Source organism: Calonectris borealis, chromosome 2 (assembly GCF_964195595.1).
Source record: "Calonectris borealis chromosome 2, bCalBor7.hap1.2, whole genome shotgun sequence".
Lineage (NCBI taxonomy): Eukaryota > Metazoa > Chordata > Aves > Procellariiformes > Procellariidae > Calonectris > Calonectris borealis.
In genome coordinates, this window is record NC_134313.1 from 26,377,203 (window position 1) to 26,392,008 (window position 14,806).

Consider the following 14,806-nt stretch of genomic DNA (forward strand, 5'->3'; position numbering starts at 1 on the left):
AAGGGAAAGCCATGCTTCTTTACACACTAGACATCAGGCTAGTGCCAACAGCAGAGGAGCAATCAGCGGCTCACAATAGGTTTTAGGTATAAAAACATCTGGAAACTGCTGTTGTGGAGACTATGGTAGCAGTGGAAGCCAAAGCAAAGTGTTTCTGAAACTCAGTGACACCTCTATACTCGCAGAAGTTTACTTGCTGATAGCCTGTCTTACAGTTCTTCTACAGGAAGTCTCATTTCTTCTTCGACGGCCTGTCATGAGACCATCTTGCAACTGAGCTCTGCCATCCAATAGTAAAACAAATCCAAAAAGAATAATTAAGACAAGACTTATCCTGTATACTAGAGAAACTTCGAAGGCATAACATAACTGTTCATATTATCAGATCTGCTGCTCCAAAATAATAAATTACAGCAAAACCTTAGTGTGCACTGCAGGCTGCTCAGGAACCGCTGCATTTGTCAGCATGCAATTACATAGAATAAAATGTAGTAGCTTCTGAAGGCAGTATGTAATCATTTCCTATGCCTTGCAGGTACAGACAAACACACATACTGGTGACGTGGGTTGATTTATTGAGTTACTGCAAAATACAATACTTTGCAATCAATACAGAGCAACTCTATTCAAAAACTATTAAATACATGGTAGCATCTGTGTCCTCTTGTGATAACAAAGTAAAAAATATTAAAGTTTTAACAGCTAGAACATCAAATGATGATCTTCACAGAAGAGTAACAAAAGCACTGGTTGAAATCACACTCCAAATATTTAATTAGATGCGGTATATGATCTATGCAGCAACTTTAATACTGGAATCCAGTACTCAAGGCTAGCTCTGGTTCACTGTATACCTGCATTTTAAAACTTTCTATTTTTATTTAATCCACTGCTTAAAGTTCTTACCACTACCCTCTGCTTACACCGTGCTGCCCTGAATTAGCCTCCCTTCAATGACTGACATAACTGATGGACAGCCTCTGGAGGGCCAATTCAGATCTCTCCATAGCAGCAGGGGAGATCACTAGAGGACAGAGGAAGGAAAGAAAACCAGAAGCAGGAAAGTAGGAATGAGAGGCTGTGACAGAACAAGTAGTTAAAAACAGGATAGAGCATCCATGACTGTTACAAAATACTGTTCAAGCAGCAGAACTCATACATGGATGCTTGTTGCTAAACAGCTCAGTGATTTGTCGTTGTGTTACACACATACAGAGTTCAGCATTAGCACAGCAAATGATAAAATTGAGATCACTAATTTCACAGCAGTGATCAAAAGCACCTTTCCAATGCCTGCCAGTGCAAAGCTCACATCCAAAACAATGGGGCTGAAAATAGTTGTCAGTCAGTGCAGGCCTTGTGAGAACACATGCAAATTCCAGCCAGAACTGCTGACAGAGGACACAAAGTGCCATTTTCCAAGCAGCACTTGAATAGTTTACTTAAGTTTTCCCTTTCCCTAGCCATCCCTCTTTTAAAGTAGTAAAAAACCAACCAAACAAAAAAAACCCCAAAACCCCCAACCAAACACAAAAAATTAAAGTAGAAAGACTTCATGGGAAATATTTCTAAAGGTGTTGTCAAACAACATTTCTTCAAGGCCAAGCTGTTGTAATAGTATACAGAAGTCAACTTCCAACAAGATGACACTTCATATTTGCCTTTCCAATATTTTTAGGGTGCAGTTCAGCAGTGTGAGCACCAGGTCTGCATTTACAAAATGTGTGCTTGTCCCCACAGGCAAGTAGATATTGTACTTCAGCATCTGCTTACACATGTAAGCTTTGTATACATAGTTGGTGTGTATACACCTTGCAAGTACAAAACAGGCTCTCACCTTTGAAAACCACAGTACTTAAAATAGCTAAACCATTAGACTTCCAATCTCTTGCTTTGGTATTGAATCGATAGAAAATTCACAATGGCATTCTTCAGTCTTACACAGACTGAGTTATTAACCAAGAAAATAAAAAAGTAACAAGTCTCAGTATCCAAAGAAATGTACAAATACATTCATCAATACGTAGTACATTACGAGTAAGGAGGCAATACATGGAATTGCTATAGTATGAATGAAAAGCAAGTAGTTGTAGGAAAGCTTGAAAGTCTTCCTAACATTTTTTCTCATGTAACATTTAATGTCACTGTAGCAATGATGATATACCAGCTTCTGCTATGTTACTTCCCAAGTTGTACACTTTATGTTTGATTGAAAAGCGGGGTGGGAAATGAAGGGCCTCTGAGGAGTTCAGCAGCAACATTTAAGTGCATTGAAAACATTGAAAATCTGTGGCACATAGGAATTAATGGATTACACAGGATAATTTTTTCTATTTACAGTATCATACACTTGTATAAAGTCACTGCTGCATTTTTTTTTAGTACTTAGCCTGTGGCAAATCACATTATTCAAAGAAAAAGGAAATCCCATTTTCTTATGAAGACTAAGTGACTAATGGGTATTACTTATCCTTGCTTAAGCTATCCACCCCTCTGAACCGCATGAATCCCAAAATCTAATTGGCACAAAAACATTTTGATAACTTAATACAGGAACTGATTGCTCTTGATTGTTTACCTCTTGACTTAATCATTACGTTCACTGCTGGAGAATTATCCACTTTGCTAGGTGTCAGAATGAATACATTTACAAAAAAAAACAAAACAACAATAAAAACCAACCAAACAAAAACCCACACAAAAAACCGTGCAAGAAAGAGTGACTTTGCTGTTGGGTATCTGACTGCATGATAGGAAATACCAAAGCAATGGGGTATATTTACAGTAATATCATGCTGCCTCTCAAACACCAAAGACTACAGCAAGCCTTCACAAATAATTATGTTTGTGGAAGCAGTAAGCAACACAACTTCAGCAAAAAACTGCCTTATCACCAGGCTTAGTAGGGCATCAGAGCCTTCAAAGCAGTTTCTGATACCAGTCTGAAGACACTGGGATTTCTGGTTCCAGCTGAGGCAGAGGCAAATTAGAGGGGAGTGGGAAGGCACGTTGCACACAATGTGACACAACTGAAAAAATGACATATTTGCCCCCGAAGATGCAAAACACACTGCAGTAAAGGAGGAAAAACAACTAAATGACAGGACATCTGCCTCTGAGAGCAGGAGGCATGGCCCTCTACTTTGCAACAGGTATTTATATAAGTATTTTAAAAACTTAAAAGAAATCGAATGTGTAATAATCAAGCAGAAGAACAAGGCAGAACAAAAGAACCGTGTTGGAAGATCAGTTTCACATCCTTTACAAGAAACCTGGACCCATTTCTTCACTGGTAAAACCGTGTCACCCGGTCTAAAGAGCCTTCACATAAAAGCAAGCAGATGGATACAAGTATGGAAATTTTAAATACTTACTAACTGTTGTATAGAAAAGTTTAGTTGTGATCTGAGAAAGAAGGGCAGAGTTGCTTTTAGTCAAAGGATTGCATACTCTTCTAGAAAACAACAAAAACACAGTAAAACAAAACAAAAAATCCAACCAACTATGCCAACTGATTATCAATTTACTAACTTTTGTGTTTAAGTCCTCAACTAAAATATTAAAAATGCACTTGCAACACCTGAACACAAAACAGGGTGTACCTGCTATGACAAAATTACTTTTCTTTCCAGCATACTCTTCATTAGCTTTTGGTGCCACATGCTGAAGAAACTAGACTTAAATCACTGAATGGCAAGTGTCAGCAGGCAATGATTTGCACTACACTGATGGCTCCATCTTGATCATCCTTTTTGTCAACACCTCCTCTTTTTAACTTTTAAATTCAAAAATCAATCTTCCATCTGGAAATTCAGAGCCAGGTCTGATTTTCTTTGTCACCTCTGGTCACACTGTAGGATATCTTCAGAGACCATTCTTATTTCTTCCCGATTCCGTTCGTTACTTTTGACTTGGAGTGTCGATTCCTCCTTCTAGATGAATGGCTTTCGCTATTGACTGAATGTTTTGGAGGACTATTGTCAGCACCTGCTGAGAAATAAATATTTTTTTACTATATATATATATATATATATTTGAAATTGTCGAGCTCTTGTCTAAAAGACAGTAAGGCTTTCTAGAGCTACAGTGTTTACAGTATGGATTATTTCAGGATAATACAAACTGGTTGATACTCATACTCCATCTAGTGGCATATTGTTTTAAAAAAAGCAATTCTTAAGACTTCTGCAGAATTCTTCTTCCTCCAAAAAAAATCAGAAGTTTGCTGTGGGAGAATATAGTGGTGAGACATCCTCCATTTTAAATGACATCAATAATTAAACCTCCACATTTTTATTACTGGCAGGTACTACTATCAGAAATTAAGAACTATGGAAGGAAGGTGACAGATCCTTGTAAGAGTACATTTCTTGTTTTCAGTCTTTCATATGACAGACCATGTTTGACTCTGAGAAAGCAGAGGGAGACAATGGGGACTGAAACAAGAATTCAAGAGCAAAACATGAAAGAGGCTGAAGTTTGTAATTAATGAAGTAACAAAAAGTTAGAGAAAAATTTGCTTGGACAGATTTCTCTGGCATATATAAATGGGAAAAACATTTTGAGCGCAAGTAATTTTTCTCCAAAATATAAAAACCCACAAATTTACTAAACTAAGAATAAATTAATATCAGCATCCAGAAAAATCATGTATGAAATATAAAGAAGGTCTGCCGTAGGTGCTTTTCAAGCATATGATAAGTAAGAAATATTTTTAATGATACAAACACCTGGAGCATAAACTCTGACAGAGATGTGTGAATCTTGATACTTGTTCAATACGCAAGACCCCACTAACAGAGGAGGCAGGTAACTGACCTCTAGCATAGGGAAAAGAAGTCAGAGAAGGAGGCTGCCTTTGCTTAGGACACAGAAAGCTGTTTATGACCATGAGCACTGCACGGACTAGGCAAGTGTCAGTAAGAACACAAGCTTCAGGGCACATTCGTGACTGTTTCTTAACAAACAGGAATAAAAGCACAATTCACATTCATATGTTTCAAATCAAACATGCAACGTTCAGAGAGAAAACCTGTCCACAACAGTTGTGAAATGCATAATGCCCTAAACCTACAAGAATGGCCTGGAATAAAGACAGAAAAATACCGTTGCTTCATTAAAAAATAAATACATTTCCAAGAGTTAGAAGAAAAAAGGCAGTAAAGCCAAATAGCTTTGCAGATGATTTATCTGTATAGCTCCTGCAGGGATGTTTAAATAAGTCCAGTTGTCTCCAAGGTAAGTTTCTCAAGCCTCATTTCTTAGTGCTGAGCCTTAATGCTACCACTTCAAGAATATAGGTGCAACAGTGCCAATACCTCTACTGAATTTAGAATGAAGCCAGGAAGCATCTGGACTGTATGGGCTGTCTTCACTTTCTGATAAGGTCTGCAAAAACAAGAAGGACACATGTCATTGGGATGATGGTTCTTGTGATCAACACTTCTCCTGTTTGCAATTAGACTTGTAAATTTAAACTGTGGCAGAAGCCGTCATAAAACAGCCAGTACTTAGAACTTTTCCCTTCCTAGTTAGAAGGTACAACATAGATGACACAATAAGAACCCACCCCTTGCCACGTGATCTGTTGTGTAACCAAGTATTCTTAATATTCCCCTAGCATTCCACCTGTACAATGGGAACATTAGCTAACCATTCATCCCTGAATGCTTTGCTAAAATTACAGCCTCATTTTGAGTAACTAAGAGGACAGCATTCTTTAGAAACCACAGTGTAATTTGGGATCTGTCCAAGGCCCGCTGAATTCAGAGTTCTTTCTATTGACTTCAGTTAGACTCTGGACCATCCCCCCTCACCCCTGTTTATACTAGCTCTGGTAAAGAATTCTAATATCTAGGAGCATTGCAGTTTTAACTCTAGTATAAAACAAAAACAGGCTTCCTAATAACGTACCTTTTCTCGGTGGCCGTAGTATTCTGCATACCAAACCATACCGTATAAACACAGGAAAGTTGTAAAGGCCTAAACAAGGGAGGAGAAGAAAAAGAAAAAATAATTTGTAAAACTTTTTTCCAAATTCCTTGCTGGTTCAAGTTCTCAGAGTCCCTGGAGATTCCGCATTCAGAGACTTTCATGCTCTGTTTCTCTCTGCATCTTTTGTCAGGATGAGCAAGACTTGTGCTTCGACTTCAAGGTACATACATGTTCTGCCACCATGGGGTATGCAGACCAATTCTCAACAGGGGCACGAGAATACATACAGGTCACCCACATACATGCAGGATACACTGTCAGTATGATTTTTGTCTTCACCCTGTACAGTCATCATACAAAGGCAGTTGGTAGGCACTTGTAGGTATATTATTAAGAACAACCAGTCTGAGAGAAAAATAATTCTCCTTCTCCCTGCCCCATGCTTCAGGCAGGGTTATATGTTCGGTTTTGTGGTGCTCTGATCCCGGAAGCAATTCAATACTTTTCTTCTCTGAAATTTCAGGAATAAGATCATCATGCTAAATAAGAGAACAATAAATCTTGACTCCCTATCACCTGTTCAAACTGTGTTCCCAACTAGAACGGAGAAGTATTTATCTGTCAGCCCATTATAAATGCCTTATTTTTTACTGACCATTAAAAATGTGTTTGGCATCAGAGTTACAAGTCTGGCAAGACAAACATCCATTTACTGTTATAAAATGGGCATTTCATGCTGCATTTGCAGTAATCACACTGAAGTACAGAAAGTTGCAGGCTGAGTGAGAATGATTTGCCTGATAAAGCAGGGTTGTTTATGTAGTTGTAAGACTTCAGTGTGAAAAACGCATTAGTTATTAATGCTATTCATTAACTCCTGTTCCTTTCCAATGGGTGCTATAGGAAGCACCTCCAAAGTTAGCCTCAATCAAACTGACATTTTCTCTCATAAAAAGCCCTATAACTAGTGTTTGTTTCATTGTTAAGCACTGGTAAAGTGGCTATATTCTGTTATGTCACGAAATAAGAAAAAAAGTTATTCTAGTCCTTTCAAAGTGTGTTCTAAATGATCTTGCATTTGCTTTTCCTAGAACGTGCACAAAGCTCTTTACCAACATTCCCCCACAATGATCCCCTGTTGCCAATGTTCCAGAAAGGAAGCTATTTAGATGCTTTCAATGCTTTTGCCATGCTTTATGTTTCACATGAGAAATCTCACTTACCACACAGAGAAGCCAAAACACAACATACAGTATTTGTGTTTTGGAAAAAAGATCCTGTCCAAACTTTATGCACACAATAGCTTCAAGGAAAGCAATAACCCTGTGGGTAAATGAAAGGGGGGGGGGGGGAGGGAAGTGGTTACAAACACTAAGGATTTAATTCACACGTTCACAACCCAGACCCCAGACTAAACCCCAGCTCTAAACAAGCGTTACTCTCTAGTGAGCACACACCTCCTCAACACCACCATTAACTGAAATTCTTTGGGAAATTTATTTTTCTTTCCATGCTTTTCTTCAGCATAAACAGCATACAAAAAGTGATCGACTGGCAGTTCACAATTCCGCGAGCCTCTGCTTGTCCAATGAACAAGCAGGAGTGTGTGCCAATACCAGAGAATTTCTGTTTATACCTACCACTGTGCTTCAGTCCTCACCAGATATAAATTTCTTTTCCATGCTGAACAACCAATAGACTCCCCATTGGGTGAACTAGAACTGTGCTTTGGGTATTTCTCTACTGGATGTAAATTTACTACAATTCTAAATAGGCTACTTTGCTTGCTTCGGATGGGTTTTAATGAGAAAATTAACATGAAACAGCATTTCAAATTCTCTGAGAATCCATGCATTTGCTCTGGTTTATGTGTAAACTCAGGTCCACACTCCAGTATCAGAGGATTTGGGGAGAAATGTGAGAGGAAAAATTACAATATTTACTTTCCTATTTGGCATTATTAGAATCAAAACAAGTATCTCCAGCTCTCTACCCGTTAGCAGATGTTTACATCTTTTCAGGCTCAAAGCTATGGAGGTTTGTCCACCATTTGGTGTGGAACAAGGGGTTATGAATCCAAAGCTTCCATCACCTGCCATGGAAATATATTTAGTTTGTGTAGGTCCTGCACACAAAATTACATCTTTTTAACAAATACAAGTGTAGAAACATGACTGGTGCAGCAAAAGTGTAGAAAATTGACTCTTCTCAAGCTGAAGCAAGTCATGAAGAAAACTATTAAATTTATAAAAGTTTAATACTTAACTTGTTCAATAGTGACTTTGAGGTTGTACATGAGCAGATGCATGAACGCTCCTCCTCAAACATGTGCAGGCACACTTAACATCAGGTCAAGTGTTCGGTCCCCCAAGCTCGACACTGCAGGACATTCCCTACCAGCACTCTCCACAACCAGGGAGCTGCCAAAAACAGCTCTACTGCCTGGCAGACAGGACCCAGCTCCCTCCGTGAGAGAGGGGGGAAAGATGTGTGCATGACTTAACCACTGGTATTGCAGAGATGGTCCTGGTGCAAATGATAAATTACAGCTTTCTCTGTACCATCTGATGTGACTTGCAGCATGATGAGTGGGGCCAAAACTTAGAATTGTGGAAGTAACACCTAATTGACCAATACTGCAAATTAACGAGGTGCATATTAGTAAAAACTTGAGAGCAGTGTTGTTCTGGTGGGTCACAAACTATTTTGCTTTCTTGGTTTTATATTATTCTTACTGATCCAGCTGCAGATTAAAAAATGGTTAAACTGAACTACAGCAGTGGGAACAGAAAGACCACCATCAGGAAACAAACATACGATGGTACGATATACTTGAAGGTATAAACAAAACAATAGGCTATTTTCAACAAGGACTCAAAAAATGATACAGCTATTTGTGCTGCATTTATACATTCTTTCCATTATTCTCGTCAAGAATACTTGGGTTAAGCACATTGTACAATAGGACAGCTATTACAGTTAAAGAAGTGGTAAATCAAAAGATAGAAGAATACTAACAGTGAAAGGTGTTAGTGTCCTACTGAAGGGTGATGAGAATACTCAACAGAACTAAAGACACTAAGTTTTTATTCAATCAAAATGGTCTTGTAACATTCTGACAGATACTCTATTTTTGAAAGGCTTCATCTTAATGAAAACAGTGCAATGTCCAGCAGACCTGTTGCACTGGCCTTGTTCATGCCTTACGTCACTTACTGTCCATCTGTTGAGAGTGATGCTACAGTATACATCAAGTCACAGAGAACACGGTTTCATACCAATGCAAGGCACTAATTTTAATTATTCCCATGGTTAGGCTGTTACAAATTCAATTTGTGCCTTTAAAAGTGTGTCTTGATCACTACAGATATGAATATTCCAGATACTTGCTTTTAACTGCTTCAGAAATTATATTCTGGATAGTTAAATTACTGGAAGAGTGCTGCTTTTCCAACAAACAACAGGAACTCCTAGAGTTGCTCTGTTTTTTTTAGCAGATTACAGAAGCAAGCAGTGTCAAGGAGAATACTTACTCCATGCACGTTTCCCAAGATTAGATCGGACTGTAGGTGAATACTCTATTGCAGTTCTTATTATGCGATCATAAAGAGATATTTGGGCATCTATTTATTGACATATATTACATTAATGTGTTCAGTGAGAGCTTTGAACCAAGGATGATGGTTTCTGTAATCCTTAACAATTTTTCAGAGCCAGAAGGCAAACATTCAGCATCATATTTCCCTTCAGTTTGCAAAAGGATATGTTTACATTCTTTCTCTTAGATGAAACAGAAGTTCATCTTTCTTTCTTCATAATGCAGAACTTGAAAATTCTTCCCCCAAAATTATAAAATTGTTTAAAATGTGTCTTCTATAAGACTCTAAAATTACCATCTATAGTTGAGAAAATTTCCTTTTTCATACAAACATCTCAATTACTGAATCATTTCAATACAGATTTCAGTAACATGTGTGTATTCAAAAGCTTATCTTCAAAATATTAATACAGTTGATCTGTAACTACTAGGATGTTTATGCACAAGAGCAAGGTTATTTGATTCTAATTGTAAATTAAGTAGTCATATTAACTGTGTGATTAATTAGTTATCTTCAGTACTCAAGCACCATCCACATCAAACCCAGAAAGACAGGTTACTCTGCCATGATCATTACACAAATCCAATGCTTTTTTAAGGACTGTGCATGTTACAGACTCTCTTTAGGAATCATAATGTTTTGAGGAGGGGGATCCTCCCTAAGTAAGGAGATTTAGGCTTAGGGGAAATATTATCAATTCCTACTCAGCACCAGTAAAACCAAACAAGAATAGAGTTACTACCTTGTGTATGTCCATTGGATGTTACGGTCATGAGTTGAAGACAGTAATAGATCCATCCAGGAAGGTGATAAGTCAGTGAAAGAGGTGAATATTTAAGCCCAGCCAAACCCAAGACGACATGTGTCATGTTCTCCAGGGCTCATTTAAACAAGAGTAGAAATCCCTTCAATTACGTTGCAGCATGCTCTGCTCTCATCTCAACTAAATGTTGAGAAAGCAGTATTCTTTACGGTGGTGTAGTGCATCTGGAAACATGCCTTCCAGCCCAGCACTGTTCCTAAAACTGTGTAACATCCCTGAGACTCACAGTAAAGGTGAGGTAAGTTTGCCAGAGCACTGTCTCTAAATTAGATCTGAGTATTTTATGGCTCATTGAAACGCTATTCCAATTTAAAACAGTAATAGATTCTTCTATTAAACACGAAAATGTTTCAGACAATTCTGGAAATAAGATATACACTAATCTTGACAAAGAGAATGAAACGGCTGTTTTAATTTAAAATCATTGCCATCAGAAATTGATTTTTTGAAGAGTACCTTAAAATACTTTTTTTTTTCTTTAAGACGTGATTTAGGATCTTTCATGTTTTCCCATTTGTAAGCTTCCAAGTCATAAATCAAAAGGGACACTACTACACTGCTTTTTTACAAGAAGCTTTTACAATGCTACAATAGCATATGCTTTAGGTTTCCAGAACAGTAATTTTAATCAAGCCATCTGGAGAAGGAAGTTCTCACCAGAAGCAATCATGCAAACTCTTCATTTAAAGGTCTCTTCCAAGAGACATGTTGAAAGATTGTAGCCAAGGTAACCATCATTCATAGCGTTATTCTTTTCACTCTTTGAGAATAGTATAGAAATAGTTGATAACCGTTGTTTCTTTCACTGTCTTCTGTTGTGATTCCGCTAACAGCAGCAATGCCTACCTGGACAGCCAGGTAAACATTGCTACGATGACAGGCAAGCGGTAGAGGCAAAAGCTTTATCCTTCTCACCTGACTGAGAATATGGGCAGCAAGGCCAATGCTACTTTGAAGGAGCCTAGCTTTATCCAGCAGTTTCTAGTTCTTCCTTCTGTTCTTCTCCTTACTCATTCCATCACTTCCCATGTTCTACCTCCAAATCCAGAATTTTCCTTTCCTCTGAACTTGCAAAAAAAAGAAAATCTCTCCATACTCTTCTTTATACTAAAAACAACACAAGGCAAGGACTGGCTTCATGCAAAGCCTGTTCCTGTGCTGGACTCATACTTAACACTTGTCCAAGTGCTTCAAGAATGCAGCAAGAACACTTACCCGAACACCCAGCACTGAGTTCCCACCCTCTTGCACTGTGTATCTGTGAGGTACGCGTAGTATTGCCTGAGAAGGGAAACCACAAAATTCTTCAGTGAAGTTGAAAGTCCCCAGAGTATTTACATTTAGAAAACAAGTTTATGTTACAAATGTATCTATACTGAAAATGAAGTGCCATGGTTAAAATCACATGCAATCACGCTGGATGTCTACCAGATGGCTTCAATTCTAGTAGGATAGATTATCACATAGATCGAATAGCTTGAAACAACACAGAAAACAATCCTAAGAGCAAAAACTGGGAAAGTATCCAAACTAGTAGGCTAACAAAGCTACATATTTGTCTCCTGCCTCTCCACTGAATCTCCAATTACTTTAGGCAAAGTGCAACACCTTCAAAAGAATTAAAGAATCCCCCACTTTTTCCAAAGTTCGTCTTCAATTTATTAGCAATTGCATTTTCTTGACAGATGTGGGTTTGAATCTTGAAAGAAATTGAATATGGCTATTCCATATCCTGGGTGAGTGCTCTAACCACTGGCATGTTTTCCTCTCAAGAACAGAGTAGAATTTCTCACAATTTTGAAAACAGTCTGGAGACCATTCTGCTCTGTTCTTTATGCTCTTTATGCTCCTAAATTTTAAGAGTTTAGAGAGGGGAATTCCAAAGAAGTGGAACCAAAGTTCCTTTTCTCAGTCTCTGTCTCTGATTTCCACTGACAGATGGGGAAGAGAAGTGTTATTAATCCAAGAATACAAGGATTGTTTAAGAATAAAGACTTCTAGAGGTTGGCAAGTGCCAGAAAAATACTTAAAAGCTCACCTACACAGGAGCTTATAGGATGTTTAAGGTGATTTAATTAACAGTGTGAAATCATTGCACATAACTTGAAACACTAACAGCTGTATTTTAGGAATAAACCAATGCATGGCTGCCATTTAACTGTCCAAGGTAATGTCACTTTACTCATGAATGGGAAATTCCCTGCCTCTAACTTCAGAACTGTGTGCATTCTGTCTACTGCCAGCTGTCACAGGGAAAAAGAAAAATTAAGGGGACTCTGCTAGCAACGTGAAACAGCGTGCATGACCAAAAGCAGGTTAATGTTTCTATACAACTGTTAACACTGCATATATACTGTTCTGTTACTCAGAATATGGTAATGCCCTATTTTTTCTTATAGCATGCTAATATTTCCTGTAGACAAACAGAATAAGGAGCTCAGTTAGAAAAAACAAAGCTCTATTTTTCCTCATCTACACTTTTGTGAGCATCTGACTCATCAGCTTTGATACTTTCACATGCAGTCCTCAAGGATACCATATGCAGCTAACTCACAAAACAGGGAGATGCTATACAAACAGAAGATGGAACAGACTGGTTCTGCATCCCTATGGAAACACAGATGTTTATATACATTTTACCTTATTAGTTTTCTTCCCAGAAAATACACTTTATTGAAAAGTGATGATTGTTTTGCTTTTCATGGTGGCAAAAGCATAAATTTCTTGAAATGTGCTGTACTTATTCACCAACAATATGCAGTTCTTGGGTGCCTAGAAGTCAAGCTACTTTAAACTGAAGAAAAAACACCATGGCAACCAAAATTACCTCACAGTGGGTGCTGTAATGATTCCTATGAAGAGAATTCTCCCCCAGCTTAAAGGGTGGCTTGCTTGGAACACAAAGATATGTTTCAAAAAGAATGTGTTCAACTCCGTCAGCTAGGGAAAAAAAAAAAAGTTAGTTAATAGTGTTCAACTTACATAACTCTTAATGAGTTACTACAGAAAATGTGCAAAGATTGATATGGAAACTAAAACACGGAAGGAAAACTATGCTCTACAATAGCCCTGCTGGTTCGATTGAGGATTTAAAGAGTCTAAGATTCCTGCTCTAAGACAAGCAAGGAATATACTAGTAAAACAAAGAATTATCCCCTAGACACCTCTATGAAAATACTTGCTCTCTTTCCAGAAACGCATTAAGGGACCAGACACTAATTCACACTGCAGAGGTCTTCTGATAACTTTCATATCCTAAATCAGGTATGAATGACTGAGGCAAATTTGGTAGAGGAGTAGAAGAGATCATATTAAACAAAAAAAAAAAAGCATATCAAACACTTCCAGTTCTCCTTTTAAAAAGTAAATTCAGCAAATTAAAAAAAAAAACAAACAAAAAACAACAACAACAACAACAACAACAACAGTTTTAGTGAAGTCTGCTAGCATTTGCATGATGAAGCACCAAAGCAGTTCGGACATATTGTGGAGTCTTGCTGGATCAAGGCCAGAATTCTGAGTATCAAGTGATCCATCCACAGTCAACGGGAAAGAAGAAAAAAAAAAAACCAAAAAAACACAAAAAAAACCCCAACACCAACCCACAAAACACCAACAAAAAAACCCCACACAACAAAACCAAAATAAAAAAACCCAACCCACTCCAAAACCCCACTGTCTAGCAGTTTTTAAAACTGTATCAATTGCAAAGAGCAATCTGATGGCCAGTACAGCCATCTGTAATATTTGTTTTTTTTCCCACAGATTCTGTAATTACACTCCTGAACTATCATGTAAATGCCGTGAACAATGCCCTGACCAATTCTGCATTATCAATTCATTTAACTGTGTATTTCAGTGATGGATATACATTGCATTAGGCTATCTTCTAGCCAAACACCGCCAATAACTGAGCTGATGGCAGCTTTGATTTCACAGAATTTATTTCTTACCTGCCAAATGATCATGAAAAGGTAGATTCCAGCGACTCTTTGAAATGAAGACTTAGGATCAAACCAGCGGACATAGGTCCAGCTGGCTGGGGTGAACTGCAATACAGCTCTTTTGATTTTCCCTGTGGTTGTGTGAATGTCCCTAGAGAAAGAGAATGGCTGGAGTAAATACAAGGAATATGCAAGAAAAAAGAAAAAAAAAAAGCAATAGCCATGTTACTGATGTTTCAGAACAATCACACTTTTTCGCTGGACAGCAGAGATCTTCACAGACACAACTGTGTTACCAGGCAAGGGTGAATTAAGAAATATAATCCATTAAGAATTTCAGTGAGGATGCATTCTGCTACAAAAGTCCACCCTCCTCTATCCTCAGTCAGTAACTAACTACAAAACGTATCTATCGTTCTCTCCATGAAGGAAAGAAACAAGGATTGCGATTCTGCAAACCCCTTAGAAAATCTAGAGGATATTTCTTCCTAGTCTATGCTGCCACT

General features: G+C 38.0%; 1 protein-coding gene across 2 annotated transcripts in view; it reads right to left on the minus strand.

The window, feature by feature from the left end:
- Nucleotides 1–555: 555 nt before the first annotated feature.
- Nucleotides 556–14,806, minus strand: part of PTDSS1 (phosphatidylserine synthase 1) — a 32,342-nt gene continuing 18,091 nt past the window's right edge. Inside the window, exons 7-13 of one of the 2 annotated variants that reach the window (XM_075141412.1) lie at nt 14,310–14,451; nt 13,184–13,296; nt 11,572–11,637; nt 7,158–7,257; nt 5,914–5,982; nt 5,319–5,388; nt 556–3,987 (exon numbers count right to left, since the gene is read on the minus strand). In XM_075141412.1, the coding sequence (XP_074997513.1) occupies nt 3,878–3,987; nt 5,319–5,388; nt 5,914–5,982; nt 7,158–7,257; nt 11,572–11,637; nt 13,184–13,296; nt 14,310–14,451 (670 nt within the window). In that variant the 3' untranslated portion in view covers nt 556–3,877. Of the gene's footprint in view, nt 3,991–5,318; nt 5,389–5,913; nt 5,983–7,157; nt 7,258–11,571; nt 11,638–13,183; nt 13,297–14,309; nt 14,452–14,806 lie in introns of both variants that reach the window. The other variant, XM_075141411.1, reaches the window with a different exon arrangement.